At 52.2% G+C, this 14,975-nt stretch overlaps 2 protein-coding genes and 1 long non-coding RNA gene across 3 annotated transcripts; 2 read left to right on the top strand and 1 right to left on the bottom strand.

The window, feature by feature from the left end:
• Positions 1-334: 334 nt before the first annotated feature.
• LOC136536401 (uncharacterized) lies at positions 335-676 on the bottom strand. Its single transcript, XM_066528709.1, has one exon. The coding sequence runs from the start codon at positions 674-676 to the stop codon at positions 335-337; it is 342 nt and encodes a 113-aa protein (XP_066384806.1).
• Positions 677-9,924: 9,248 nt separating this feature from the next.
• Positions 9,925-11,553, top strand: LOC136538578 (uncharacterized). Its single transcript, XR_010779383.1, has 5 exons — positions 9,925-10,190; positions 10,594-10,706; positions 10,804-10,998; positions 11,084-11,180; positions 11,386-11,553. It is a non-coding gene; the product is annotated as an uncharacterized lncRNA (long non-coding RNA).
• Positions 11,554-13,325: 1,772 nt separating this feature from the next.
• LOC136538577 (patatin-like protein 3) lies at positions 13,326-14,975 on the top strand. The gene has a single exon (XM_066530525.1). It carries the CDS (start codon positions 13,420-13,422, stop codon positions 14,791-14,793), a length of 1,374 nt encoding a protein of 457 aa, XP_066386622.1. The 5' UTR covers positions 13,326-13,419; the 3' UTR covers positions 14,794-14,975.

Genomic DNA, 14,975 nt, shown 5'->3' with positions numbered 1-14,975 from the left:
GCAGGGCTAGGGCCGGGAGATGTGTCTGCCGGGCATAGTACTGGCATCCTTCGCAGGAGCGTACCAGCTTGGTAGCGTCAGTGACTGCCGTCGGCCAGTAGAACCCTTGGCGGAAAGCGTTCCCTACAAGCATCCAAGGCACCGCATGGTGCCCGCAGGCGCCCGCGTGTAAGTCCCAAAGCAGGGCTTGGCCTGCTTCGGAGCTGATACACCGTTGGAGGACACCTAAGGGACTTCGTCTGTACAATTCGCCGTTGTAGAGGGCATAGGTCTTGGCTCGCCGTGCAAGCCACCGTGCTTCGGTTTTGTCGTCAGGAAGCTCCCCCCGATCGAGCTAATCAAGGAACGGGACTCGCCAATCCACGTCCTGATCAGTCCGTGGAGGCTCGGCGTTGACTTCCATGACCTCAGGCTTGGTTGAGGGGGTCTCGGCAGCAGAGAGGGCGTCGAGCTTCGCCGCGGGTTCCATAGGTGGGCCCTCCTCTGTTGCCGAGGTGTATCCAATGGAAGGTTTGTGGAGGTCTCTGGCGAAGACGTTCGGGGGGACCGGAACCTGTGCTGAGGCCATCTTTGCCAGCTCATCGACGACTTCGTTGTACTTCCGCGTGACGTGATTTAGCTCGAGACCGTCGAACTTGTCTTCTAGGCGTCGTACCAGCTTGCAGTAAGCCTCCATTTTGGGGTCGAGGCAGTTTGACTCCTTCATCACTTGATCTATGACGAGCCGCGAGTCGCCTCGGACGTCGAGGCGTCGTGCCCCAAGTTCGATGGCGACTTGTAAGCCATTGATGAGGGCCTCGTATTTGGCCACGTTGTTGGAGGCGGCAAAGTGGAGCCGCACCATGTAGCGCATGTGTACTCCGAGGGGCGAAATGAAGAGCAGACCTGTGCCCACCCCGGTCTTCATCAGGGATCCATCGAAGTACAAGGTCCAGTATTCCGTCTGAATTTGAGTGGGTGGCAGTTGGGTATCTGTCCATTCAGCCACAAAATCGGCCAAGACTTGAGACTTGATCACCTTTCGAGGCGCAAAGGTCAAGGTTTCCCCCATAAGCTCGATAGCCCATTTGGCTATCCTGCCTGAGGCCTCCCGGTTATGAACTATTTCGCCTAGGGGGAAAGATGATACCACAGTCACTAGGTGTGACTCGAAGTAGTGACACAGTTTGCGCCGGGCTAGGACCACGGCGTAGACTAGCTTCTGGACGTGGGGGTAGCGTGCTTTGGTCTCGGAGAGCACCTCGCTGATGAAATAAATAGGTCGTTGGGTGGGCAGAGTGTGCCCCTCTTCCTGCCTCTCTACCAATACGGTGGCGCTGACCACTTGGGTCGTTGCGGCGACGTAGAGCAAGAGGGTCTCGTCCATGGCCGGGGGTATCAGGACGGGAGGATTCGTGAGCTATGCTTTGAGTCTGTCGAGGGCTTCTTCGGCCTCGGGAGTCCAGGAAAAACGCTCGGATTTTCTCAAGAGTTGGTACAGAGGCAAACCTTTTTCGCCGAGGCGCGAGATGAATCGGCTCAGGGCCGCAAGGCATCCCATGACCCTCTGTACTCCCTTGAGGTCCCTGATTGGTCCCATGCCGGTTATGGCCAAGACCTTCTCTAGGTTGGCTTCGATGCCGCGTTTCGAGACTATGAATCCTAAGAGCATGCCTCGGGGAACCCCAAACACACACTTCTCGGGATTGAGCTTGATGCCCTTCTCTCTAAGGCATTTGAAGGTTATTGTCAAGTCGTCGATGAGACCCTCGGCCTTTCTGGTCTTGACCACGATGTCATCTACGTAGGCCTCGATGGTCTGCCCAATGTTGTCGCCAAAGACCTGGGTCATGCACCGCTGATACGTGGCACCAGCGTTTCTGAGGCCGAAGGGCATCGTCACGTAGCAGTACATGCCGAACGGTGTGATGAAAGAAGTCACGAGCTGGTCGGACTCTTTCATCTTGATTTGATGGTAACCAGAATACGCATCAAGGAAAGACAAGGTTTCGCATCCCGCAGTGGAGTCAACGATCTGATCGATTCGGGGTAACGGGAAAGGGACTTTTGGACAAGCTTTGTTCAAACCAGTATAGTCTACACACATCCTCCATTTCCCACTTTTCTTCCTAACTAACACGGGGTTAGCCAACCACTCCGGGTGGGATACTTCCTTGATGAATCCGGCCGCTAGTAGTTTCTGCACCTCCTCACCGATGGCCCTGCGCTTTTCCTTGTCGAAGCGGCGCAGGCGTTGCCTTACCAGTCTAGAGTCGGCACAGACGTCCAGGGCATGCTCAGCGACTTCCCTCGGTATGCCCGGCATGTCCAAGGGACTCCATGCAAATATGTCGGCATTCGCACGGAGGAAGTCGATGAGCACGGCTTCCTATTTGATGTCGAGGGTGGCGCTGATCCTCAGCGCCCGGTCATCGGGGCAGGCGGGGTCGACCGGGATGAGTTTGATGGTTTCCGCGGGCTCGAACACCCCTGCGCGACGCTTGGAGTTAGGCACCTCACCACTGAGTTGGTCGAGGTGGGCGATGAGGGTTTCGGCCTCCGCAAGAGCCTCGGCGTACTCGATGCATTCAACGTCGCAATCGTATGCATGTTCGTACGTGGACTCAATCGTGATGACACCGCTAGGGCCTGGCATCTTGAGCTTGAGGTAGGTATAGTTGGGTACTGCCATGAACTTGGCGTAGCACGGCCGCCCCAGAATGGCATGGTAGGCTCCCCCGAATCCGACTACCTCGAAGGTGAGGACTTCCTTGCGGTAGTTGGAGGGGGTGCCGAAGCAGACAGGAAGGTCGATGCGCCCGAGGGGTCGCGTGCGCCTCCCTGGCACGATGCCGTGGAAGGGTGCGACATCACCTCGGAGCCTCGACCGATCGATCTCCAAGAGCTCCAGGGTGTTGGCATAGAGGATGTCGAGGCCGCTGCCTCCGTCCATCAATACCTTGGAGGGTCGGGTGTTGCCGATGATTGGGTCGACGACCAGCGGGTACTGCCCGGGATTCGGAACATGGTCAGGGTGGTCATCTCAATCGAAGGTGATCGCCTCTCGAGACCAGTCAAGGTACTAGGGGGTGGCTACCTTGACCGAGAAGACTTCTTGGCGTTCCCTCTTGCGCTGCCACGCCGTAAGGCATGCCGAGGGTCCGCCGAAGATCATGAAGGCATTGCGTACTTCGGGGAACCTGTCGTCCTTGTCCTCGTCCTGATCGCCGGCGCCCTTCTACTTGGTGTCGTTGTCGGGGAGCCCAAGCCTGGCATAGTAACATCGCAGCATGGAGCAATCCTCGAGGGCGTGCTTGACTAGGCCTTGGTGATAAGGGCATGGTTTCTTGAGCATGTCGTCGAAAGGCCTAGGGCCTTTGGGGCCTTGGGGATTCTTGCGTTCTACGGCCCCGACCAGATCGGCCCCCATGACCTCCTGCCTCCCTAGGCGCCCCTTTTTCTTTCTCTTAGGGAGGTGGGAGGCCGAGGCGTCGGGGGCCTCGTCCCTCCGTTTTCCCTTGGCGTCGCTGTCGGGGAAGATGGCACCGACGGCCTCCTCGCCCGAGGCGAAGTTGGTGGCGATGTCGAGGAGCACAGCAGCGGTGCGTGGCACGTTCCGACCTAGCTCCTGCACCAGGTCCCGGCAGGTGGTGCCGGAGAGGAAAGCCTAGACGATCTCCGAGTCGCCGACGCTGGGCAGCTCGGTGCACTGCTTGGAGAAGCGCCGGATGAAATCTCGGAGAGACTCGCCTGGTTTCTGGCGGCAATTCTTAAGGTCCCAGGAGTTTCCGGGACGTACGTACGTGCCCTAGAAATTCCCAATGAAGACCCTAACCAAGTCGCGCCAGTCGTGGATCTGTGAGGGAGGGAGGTGCTCGAGCCAGGCTCGCGCCGAGTCTGACAAGAGCAAGGGGAGGTTATGGATGATGAGCAGGTCATCATCCACGCCACCTAGCTGGCAGGCCAGGCGGTAGTCGGCAAGCTAGAGTTCGGGGTTGGTCTCACCGCTGTATTTCGCGAGGTTGGCTGGTTGCCAAAAACGGGCCGGGAACTGGGCGACACGGATAGCTCTGCTGAAGACTCGAGGGCCAGGTGGCTCAGGAGAAGGGCTACGGTCTTCCTCGCTGTCGTAGCGGCCACCTCGGTGCACATGGTAGCCTCGAGCGGGCCCCTCACCGTCGTGGCATCATCGTCGGCCGACCACCTCGTGGTCTCCCTGCCCCTCGTGTCGATTGTCGAGGCGGTCAAGGAGCACGGGACCCTGTGAGCTATCGGCGCTCGAGCAGGTTCGGGACGAGCCGAGGCTTCCCTGTCCTGCCGAGGTGGTGCCGCGGGCAGGTTCGAGATGCCCCCGTGCCGTCGGGAGGCAGAACTCTCGGCTTGCTGAACCACAGCGGTCTCTAGGAGATCTCGAAGCTCGCCACGGACCCGCCGCCCCTCTGCGGTAGAAGGCTCGGGCATTGCGTGAACCAGCATCGCCGTAGCCGCGACGTTCTGGCTAGCGCGATTGAAGATCGGGGGTTGCTCACTCCCTTCGTCGTTATGGATGCGGTGATGCACGTCGAGGGCCCTCCGTCGGGCTCCCCCGCCTTCGCCGCGACCTCGCTGTTCCTGTTCGAGAGAGTCTCAAAGCTGTTGCAGAAGGAGTTGGTCTTGCTCGACCTTGGCCTGGAGCTCACGGAGCTATTCTAGGTCTGGGCGCTGAGGTCGCGCAAGAGCGACGTTCTCATTTCGTGCGGCCAGCAGGACGATGCATGGAGGTGTAGCGACGCCCGCGCCGGGGCGGAGCGGGGAACGGCTACCTGTCCCCTCGTCGTCTTCGCCCGCTCTCGGCATCCTGACCCCGACATGAAAACATTCGCGAGTGGGGTCGTAGGTGCCTTCGTCGTTGGAGTCGGAATAGCCAAAGCAGTAGTCGCTTGCCGCCAAGAACTAGCGCAAAGCCACAGGGTTGTGGAGTCCAGAAAAATCCACCCCGGGCCATGCCTCGTCCTCGTCCGAGGAGTCAGAGTGGGTGCTCAGGTCGAGAGCGAAGCGCTGGCGGCGTTCCGAGGGGTGCTCGTGAGCGGCAGAGTAAGCATAGGCGTACGAGGCGGCGGCATCTCTCAACCCAAAGGGGTATGGGGACGGTGCCGTCTCCAGATTCTGCCCCGCTGGGGTCGGCTCTTCAGGGAGTGGTGGAGCAGAGCTTGACGACTAGGCATCGCCGCGAGCCATCGGCGATTTTCCTTTGTCCAAGCTCAGGCCAGACAGGTCCCTAGCCAGGGACCCCATACCAACAGCTGGTCGTAGGATATCGGCGGAGAGTGGCGTGCCGCCCCGGGTTTGCGTAGCGTCGGGGTGGCCTTGCTCGCATTGTGCCTGGTGAGCGCGGCGAGAGCGGCCGCCCGGGCGCCGCCTGCGCCTGGGCTGTTGGGGCGTAACTTCATCGTCGGACGGTGGGGCTCGAGGAGTGAGGAGCACCATGTCGTACTCATGCCCTAGAGACATGAACTCTAGGCTTCCGAACCAAACCACGGTGCCGAGACGCAATGGTCGTATGGGGTCTGCCATCCGTATCCTACTGGGATGACGAAAACGACACGCAGCGACCCCTACCTGGCGTGCCAACTGTCGGTGTTTCAGACCGGGGGGTCCTCAACCGACTAGTGAATTTGTTCTGCGTGCTCCCAATTCCGGATGGTGATGCAAAGAGACATAAGGTTTATACTGGTTCGGGCAATCGAGGCCCTACGTCTAGTCTGAGAGATCGATCTTGTATTCCTTGCACCGAGGTGCTCGTAGTAGGGGGTTACAAGCTAAAGGAGAGAGGGAGCTGGTCCTAGGTCTCGGCAGGGTGTCATGCGGGCCGCTTGAGACGTTGCTCTCAGGCGGCAGGGACATGCGTGTGTGTGTTACAAGGTGTTCCCCTCCTACCCCCCCTAAGTGGCCCAAGTCCTCTCCTTTTATAGTTGAAGGGAGGACAAGGACCGTACATGTATTACTATGCGGCGTCGTGCCAATAGGGGTGGCACGTCCGAGCCCTGTGGCCTGTCCCTGTGGCGGCGTGGTCGTCGGAGTGGTCCATCCTTGGAGTACTGGGGCGGCGTGGTCGTCCCATCAGATCCTGTGCGTCGTGGGAGCCCCGGGAATGCCTCGGAGTGGACGTGGCGGCGGACGTGCAAGCCACTATGGATGGACTGTGCGTGAGGCCGAGACTTGGCCGGTGCCGAGGCTTGTACTGTGGTGGGGGGTCTCGGTAGGCATGAACCCCAAGATCGTCGAGGCCCCGGTGTATAGTGCCGAGGCCTTGAGCGGGCGGCCGATCATGGGTACAGCGTTTGGACACAGTGGCCGGTAATCCCCGTCGTACCCCGTCCTAGCCGGTATGGCGCTGATCGTGGACACAGTGGTAGGGCACAGTGGCCGGTAATCCCCGTCGTACCCTGTCCCAGCCGGTATGGCGCTGATCATGGTCACAGTGGTAGGACACAGTGGCCAGTAATCCCCGTCGTACCCTATCCCAGCCGGTATGGCGCTGATCATGGTCACAGTGGTAGGACACAGTGGCCGGTAATCCCCGTCGTGCCCTGTCCCGGCCGGTATGGCGCTGATGCGACCTTGGGTCGCGTCGGCCATCCTGTGGCATTGAGCCACCGTCCGGCTGAGATTACGGGAGTGGTTGAAGCATTAATGAGACATAACGAGCTGTTGGGGGGTCGGCCGAGGTGGGGGGCGATGGACCGCGGATGAGCCGGCCTCGAGCGACACGGAGAATGAGGCCTCGCGCGAGACGGAGATCAGGCTCCTTGCCGAGGCCTCGGGCGGAAGGTCTCGCGCGATACGGAGAACGCGCCTCCTGCCGAGGCCTTCCGTGGAGAGCCTCGGGTGAGGCGGAGACGGCGTTCCCTACCGAGGCCTTCCCTGGGGAGCCTCGCACGAAGCGGAGTTTGCGTCAGGATGCCGAGACCTCCTGCCCGAGGCTCGAGGCGAGGAGGGGGAGGACCCAGTGGACTTGGTCGTGGCGGGTGAGGGGCCCACGACTTACCTTCTAGCTGGCGCCGACCCATTTGATGTTTTGCTTGGGGTACCCCATTCTAAGGTACCCAACACCGTAGATCCATCAGATTAGAGAGGCAAGTGCTTATTGGTCAGGTTGGAGGTAAGACCGAATTTGTCTTGGCTAATTCTATGGAAAATTTGATTGTATATCATCTCCTTGTGTTTTTTGTTTGCATATTCAGCAGTTGTCTGTAGGTCAAGCAAGGCTCTCCCTTGATTGTTGTACAGCATAGCTGTAGACGATGGCTAAAGATGTGTAGATTTGCAAAGTGTGTAAATTACGATTAAGAGAAATCATCATTTGTGATAGTTTATTAGAGTCAGCCTATCAATAATAATGGTAATTTATTTACTATGAAATACCATGGTCGCTGACAACTCCAGGTTACTAAGTCTACATTTCTTTGTTTTTTTACATCTCAGTATGCATCCAAAGTTCCATTTTACGTTCATACACCAGAAAATATATCCACTGCTTTTTTAATATAGAAAATATGTCCTACTAAATCTGATTTGTTACATGTACCTTTCAGTGGTCGTAAAAATTGTATCCCGTCTTACATGGCACACCAGGACATAAATAGAGATTAGTTTTGTTGCAATACATGGTCTATACTATATCACTTTAGCAGTTTAGCCGCTGAAGCATAATTGTTTATATAGGACTCTGGTCCTAACTAAAAACACTGCAAGCCTTATGAAAATTACCTCCATTTTAGCCTCCATTTTGTTTATGCTTGTCTCCTTTTTCCTTAGAATGATTCAAATCCTTGGTTTCCTATTGACACACTCCAGGTGCCCACCATCTAAGATGCTTACTGTACAGAGCTCAGGTTTTTACAGCATGCCTGGTAGATCTCAAGGCTAAATTCCATAATGCAGTGCTTCATGGTGCTAGAGAGATGTCTATCTGGAGGCAGCTGGCGGTAGATCATTCTAAACTTGATTTGATTATATTGATCTATAATATTCTTTGAAAATTATTTTTCCCTATACTGAGTGCTATGTTTTTCGAAGATTCACCAATGCTTAGGATATCGTGTGTTAATTTGAAAGGTAAGATAGTTTAGGATCTACCAATTAGCATTTGGTAATATACTCTGCTTGACACTTTTAACAGAAAAATATGTACTTTAGTTTAGGATCTGCCAATTAACATTGGTACCTTCCCCTTTTGATTGTTTTTGGTGTTTGGTGTTTGAAAAGGTTCAAAATTCAGAGAAATGCAGTGTTTTCTGCAAGTTGTTTACTCAAATTTCGTTTTGATTGCTTGAAGTTGGTGAAGAGTATCCCTAGAGAAGAGATATATGGATTTTGATGAACTTTTTCACTATTTGTTTCAGTATTTGTAGAAAGAAAGCTTACAAATACAACAATGTAGCACATAAAAATGGACTCAGGGCCAATAAATAGTTCCAAACATCCTATTTTAGTGTTCTTCCAAATTAGCTCTGGCCAAAAATTACCGCATACATCCAACATGATCTATAATGTCAAACCTCACTTCCATACATCCAAAGCACCAATTCAGAATACTCAATGTTATAATGCCTTGAAAAGAACAAATAGCTGATATTTTTGTGCACTTTTATATTTTCCCTCTATTTATTTTCCTTCACTCTCATTATGTTATTTACCATAACCATGTCTATTGTTTGCTAAAAATAGTTACATTTTTTACATATCTGATGGGCACGCAGCATATTTTTGCGACGAGCTATTCTAGCTTCTCCTGGTATAGTCTCATTATCTCCTGTCCTCTTTTCTAGGGGAGTTAGAATTTGATGCAGAGAATAAAACTCGATCAGTTCATATGAATAGGAATTATTCATGGTGTATTTTTGTCAATAGTTAATTTTCATTATTGGTGGCATCTGATTGTTAAGAAATATTTGCAAGTTCTCTATTATTTTTCTTATTCTTAAATGTTGGTATTAGTGAGAATGTAATTTCAGCAATTAATCCATACGAAGACTTTTACCAACTAAAAGTTACTGTACTCTAAAATGATTATTATCCTCTGCATATTTGTTTCTATTATGTACAGAAACTCAGAAGAAGCTATATGTAATGCTTGGAAAGGATCTCTGTTCAGACAATTTTTCCAGCTAATAGGTAATTTCCTTTATGGTCATCACATAAGATTGTTGCGTATAAGTTGCATTGCATTAGCAGGTTATGATAAAAAATATTATCACCTGTTGGAGTCTAACATGATTATTACCCCAATGCTTAGACCTGCGCTCTATCACAAACTAACAGATTTATGCAATCTGTAAGTGCACAATATATCACTTGAGAACGTGCTTTCATTTTCCCTGTCAAAGACTACGAAAACTCTAATTCTATTCAAATGCTAAAGAAGTGAATCATCATTGCCTGGATCGCTTGGATCACTCGGCCTCAAGGTGTAAGCCCGCGAAGGTAAAATACATACTTCACATCTATTTTTTTAATTAGTTCCCTTTATTTTAGATCGTCGCTCAAATCTGAAATTGGTTATTTAGAGACTTTCATGCAAGCTATCAGACTAAAAAAATATGCTACGTATTCTCCTTTGAATTCTTTCAGTCAACCACCAACTAGGTTTCACAAAATGATTTAGCCTGCTGATCATGCTCTATTTTTAGTGTCTCCAATCTATGGTTAATTTGTACTCATACTGCTTATATTTTTTTCTGAATATTTTTTGCTTCCTTCCTGCACAGGTTGGTATTTCTTCATTTTATTGCGTACTTGCATTATTAACAGTATTTGTGTCTCCACTCCATGCTGGATTCCTTCATATGCATGTCGCCTATTGCTACCTTGTAGGTCATTTAGGCTTTCTCTCATTTATGTCGACATTTTTCTATTTTCCCATCTATTTACGCCTGCTGCTGGCTGAGATCAGTGCTGTGAAATTTTTACTCCCCTCAGATGTCTTCAGCTAATGTCACCTTCTTTGCTTTTGTCCCTTGCTTTTTCGGACCAGGTACGTACTGCTATAGCCATCCATGCTTTTTCGGACCAGATAGATCCTGCTATATTCATGTCATCGATATTTATCTTATTCATATGCGTTCAGCTAATGTTACTTCTTTGCTCATGTTTTCAATTGGAAACAGTAGCCCACACGCATGCCCCACCAAATTTGCACTGAGCTTAGGCATAGTGTGGTAGCTTCCAAGGTACAGTGCCTTCATGCCCCTCATATGTTACATGAAATGTGGATGTCGTAAAATAGCCCACCTCTAAAAAATCGATTTTAGTTGTCACTAGATGTGGGTCAATCACTATATTGTTCTCTATGTCATTGATGTTCATTTAGAGACCAAAGAAAATCATGACATACCATGTTCTAGGTTTCTTTTTCCACTCTTGCTATCATTACCGTTCTTAACCTTGCATGTTTGACAGTGCCAAAAAGTGCATTGGAAGACTTTAGGCAAATGTCATGGGTTAGTGGGTTTATATTGGGAAATGCGTGCTATCCGTGTCGAATATCAATTAGAATAAAACAGTCATAGAATCTGTAACTGTTTTCCACTGATACAAACTGTGATTCATTTGTTATGTGTCATTTGTTTCTAGGTCTGGAAGATGAGCTGGCAGAATACGTGGACAACAGATAGCGTTCCAAGTTGCTTCCAGTAATAATTGCCCACATACTGTTCCAAGCTATGTCCAGTAATAATTATGGCCAGGTATGACCCTTTTTTCTTCCTTTCTCTCCTTTTTTGTGACTTCTTAATCTATACGCATCTTTCTCTTCAAACTATTATGAGGGAATTATGAATGCAGTTATTTTTGAATAAACGCAAAAGCCAAGGGCATGCTGCAAAGAAAGAATCCTATATCATTGGATAAAATGTACCCAAGCCAACCAAGTTCAACATCTTTATCTGCGGACAAGAATCGTGCCATTGAACCAGCGGTGTCTGATCATGAAAAGTGTGAGAAGAGTGAAAGTTCCCTTTCCAGTAGATTCTCTAAGAGGTTGGCGTCCATTTTCCTTTCTGTGTTGCCACTGACAATCCAGGTTTTTACCGAAGGAGTCACTACAGGCTTCTCCCATTGCTAGGTGTTCAGATCTGGCTGGGGTCAAGTGCAGTTCATGAATCATATGTAAATCCCTCCTGGACAAGGCAACCATCATTCCTGAACATTATGAGTAACAGGTACCCCTCAATTTGCCTTCCTCCGTTTATTTCTATCCAAATTCCAATTTCGCTCAACCTTCTCTTGCAAGCATACATGCACACAATTGATCGGAAGGTTATTTTTGAGATGTCTTGATTTGAGTGCACTCGATTTTAATAGCAGATCATTAAGTACATGGGTTCCAATAGCCTTAACTAGGTTCTGAGAAAGATAATCTGGCAGGACAAAGGATGTGTTCCATGTGCATACTTCCCGAAAGGAGTCCATCAAAGGATCGGATCGTATGATTCGTTGTTTCCCAACTAATACCAGGAGGATCAAATGAAAGTGCAGATTAACCAATTTTTTTTCTCCATATCAAATACTTGCATGTTAGCATCAGGGCTTGGATTGCGAAATAACAGTTTGGTTCAGAAAATTGATTGTCTATCTCCAGTTTCCTTACATTGAGTTTTATCAGTTGTTAAAATTTCAGATAGGTTCACAAACTATTTACTCTATCTACAACTGTTCTTAATCTATATTTGGATGTGTAATGTTACCAACTACATACCTGTCTACTTGACTGTTAACTCGGTTGTACATCGAATGTTTCAATATATATTTTCGACTGTGAACTTACCTATCCCTACGAACGCGCGCAATGGCGCGCGCCTTTCACTAGTTCCTTCTATTTAGGCATGTCCATTTGCTAGGTTCGAGGTAAAATACATATTTACTTTCTCTTCATTGTGCCATTTTTACGGACTGAAAAATCCTAAGTTAATTTAGATAAATCACTGTGTGCCACGCCTTACCTTTTGTGTTTTACTCCATTTTTCATACCTTGCGTGACTTTATCATTAGTCACCTGACAAATATGTGTACCACACCTTGTACCCGGCCATGCCAAAATCTATCCTTCCTACCTCATTACATGTAAATAATGTCGGCTTACCATTTTCACTGAAATTCTCGTGGGTGAATGAGTGAATATTTGAAGGCTGAGAATTAAGATCTTCCGCTGGTTGCGATGCATGGATGCCCTTGCTCGCCTGTTATGCCCATTGTCTTAGATTTCAGAATACCATGTCAACTATTGCCACTACTATATATTGTGTTGTACCTTGGATTCTTAGAAATCACAATAGCATTCTCTGGATCCCAAAGAAACAGCGATGACTTTGCAGAAACAGTGCATTCGATTTCCCTAGTAGATCCCACTTTCATCTTCTTGGTACCTCTTATTGATGAATGACGTTGTTGCTTATTAAACCCTTCTAGCTGATTGTCTTATTAAATCACCTAGAACTTCAACATGTCGGATTTTGGACTGAACACACTTTGAAAGTCGAAGAGGCAAGATAAATTGCTCCATAATACTCGTGCAGCACCAGCGTGTGTACCTCCAGAGGTGATCAACAAGATGGCCTATATTTTCACCACACCTGACTGCTGTGCTTATTAATTATATTTTCTTGCTCCAACAGCCATACACTGTGCTTAGGTATTTTTATTCTTTATGAAAGTCGCTGTGTTTTGCGTTATTCTATTCAGTCATTAGTTACAGCTGCATTTTTTGGGTACCATTCTTTCCTGTGACGTTTGGATTACAGCTATTTACTATGAAGCATCGCCCATATACTTAATTCCATATTACAGCTAATCTGAGCTATAGAAAGACGACGCCGCATAATCATGAACAAAATCTGGAACAAATCCGGGAATGCCAAGGTACCAAAACCAACTCTGCTTTGCTCCTACACAGCCTCCGGCGCATGTCTCCCCACGTGTGGAAACCACGTGAACGGTGAGTGGCACAGATCCAGCGCCGACGCCCTGCAGGCTGCAGGGACACAACGCCCACCTCGGCGACGACGTGGACTCACACACCGACTGATGGAGCCCGCACGACAGCGGCGCACCGTGCGCCTCGCGCTCGCGCGGAAGCTTCCGGCCACCGTCGGGTGCGCGTACGTACGTGGGCGCGGCGAGGCGACCCGTCCAGCGGAGCGTCGAGCGTTCGTTGCGACGTTTCCAGCCACCTTCGCTTCAAGGCTCAGACGGGTCAGGACACACGTCCGTACGCTAGCTGTCGTCGGGCGCAGCTACCACCATGCGCTGCCTTCACCTGTATATAAAGGCTCCAGTTCGAGTGGACTAGGCCGCATCCAACCATCAGTGTCTCAGGCGTCTCTCACGTCTCGAGCTCGAATTCATCTACCGGCTAGGTCGAGCTCCAGTTTTGCTGCCTCTGCGGCCGAGAGAGAGAAAGAGATGGAAGCGTACGCGGCAATGCGGTCGCCACAGACGAAAGCCATGGGCGTGGTGGACAAGCTCAGCTACGAGATCTTCTCCCTGCTCGAGAGCAAGTTCCTCTTCGGCGGCGGCGGCGGCGCCGGGTGCCTGTCCTCCTCCGGGACCGGCACGCCGGCCAGAGCGTTTCTTGACGGTGGGCGCGTGCGGGTGCTGTCCATCGACGGCTGCGGCGGCGCGGGCGCCGAGGACGCGCTCCTGGCGGCCGCGGCGCTCGCGAGGCTCGAGGCCGGGCTGCGGGAGCAGGCCGGGGACCCCGACGCGCGCGTCGCCGACTTCTTCGACGTGGCCGCGGGCGCCGGCGCGGGGGCCGTGCTGGCCGCGATGCTGTTCCTGACGGGCGCCGACGGGCGGCCGCGGTACACGGCGCAGGAGGCGCTCGCGTTCGTCGCCAGCAGCGTCGGGAGGAAGGAGAAGAACTGGGGCTGCCGGCGCGGGCGGTGGGCGAAGCTCTTCCGCGGCTGTCGGCGGGGCGGGGACCGCATGCTCCGCCGCGTGTTCGGCGACGCCACGCTCAGGGACACCGTGGCGCCGCTCCTCGTGCCCTGCTACGACCTCGCCACGGCCGCGCCCTTCGTGTTCTCGCGCGCCGACGCCGTCGAGAGCGACAGCCTCGACTTCCGCCTCCGCGACGTCTGCGCCGCGACCGGCGCCGACCGTGGCGCGCTCACCGACGTGAGGTCCGTCGACGGCCTCACGGCCATCGCCGCGGCGTGCGCGGGCGTGGCGGCCATGGGCAACCCGGCAGCCGCCGCCGTTACGCACGTGCTGCACAACAAGCTGGAGTTCCCGCTCGCCACCAGCGTCGAGGACATCCTCGTCTTCTCCATCGGCACCGGCTCGTCCACCACCGTCTCTAGCGGGCCGAAGCCGAACACGCCAGTGCCGCCCACACGCGCACCGTCACCGCGCGAGCTGGCACGCGTCACCGACGAGGGTGTGGTGGACATGGTGGACGAATCAGTGGCCATGGCGTTCGGGGACACGTGTGGAAGCAACTATGTCCGTATCCAGGCCGGCAGAAAATCGGCACCTCTCCGCGCGGAGACGGCGGTCGCTACCACAGAGGCGATGCTGGCGCAGCGGAACGTGGAATCGGTGCTATTCCGCGGGCGGAGGCTGTCGGAGCGGACGAACGCCGAGAAAGTGGACACGCTGGTGACGGAGCTGGTCAAGGAGCAGGAGCGGCGGAGGAGCAGCCCGTTCCCTAACGTGGCCATCAAGCAGGTTGCTACGCCGCGGCTGTCGTCGGCGACCACCGCATCGTCGGGCACCACGACGGCGCGGACAACGTCGTCGATGCCGTCGCCGGCGTCGTGGGATTCTCGCCGATAGTCGAGTTAATTTAGGCCGTGACAAGATGAGATTATCCAGTGTACATGCATGCAACTGAGTTTGGAACTGAATTTTATCACGACAATTCACTGAGCACAACAGTTCTAGGAGTAAATCACATCTGCTGCTCTTCAGACGCCTGTTTACACTGGACCTGTTTAGATTCCAAAAATTTTCAACCA

The sequence above is a fragment of the Miscanthus floridulus genome, chromosome 2, assembly GCF_019320115.1.
Source record: "Miscanthus floridulus cultivar M001 chromosome 2, ASM1932011v1, whole genome shotgun sequence".
NCBI classification, from domain to species: domain Eukaryota; kingdom Viridiplantae; phylum Streptophyta; class Magnoliopsida; order Poales; family Poaceae; genus Miscanthus; species Miscanthus floridulus.
The sequence above is the reverse complement of the archived record's forward strand: the minus strand, read 5'-3'. Positions and strand labels throughout refer to the sequence as shown.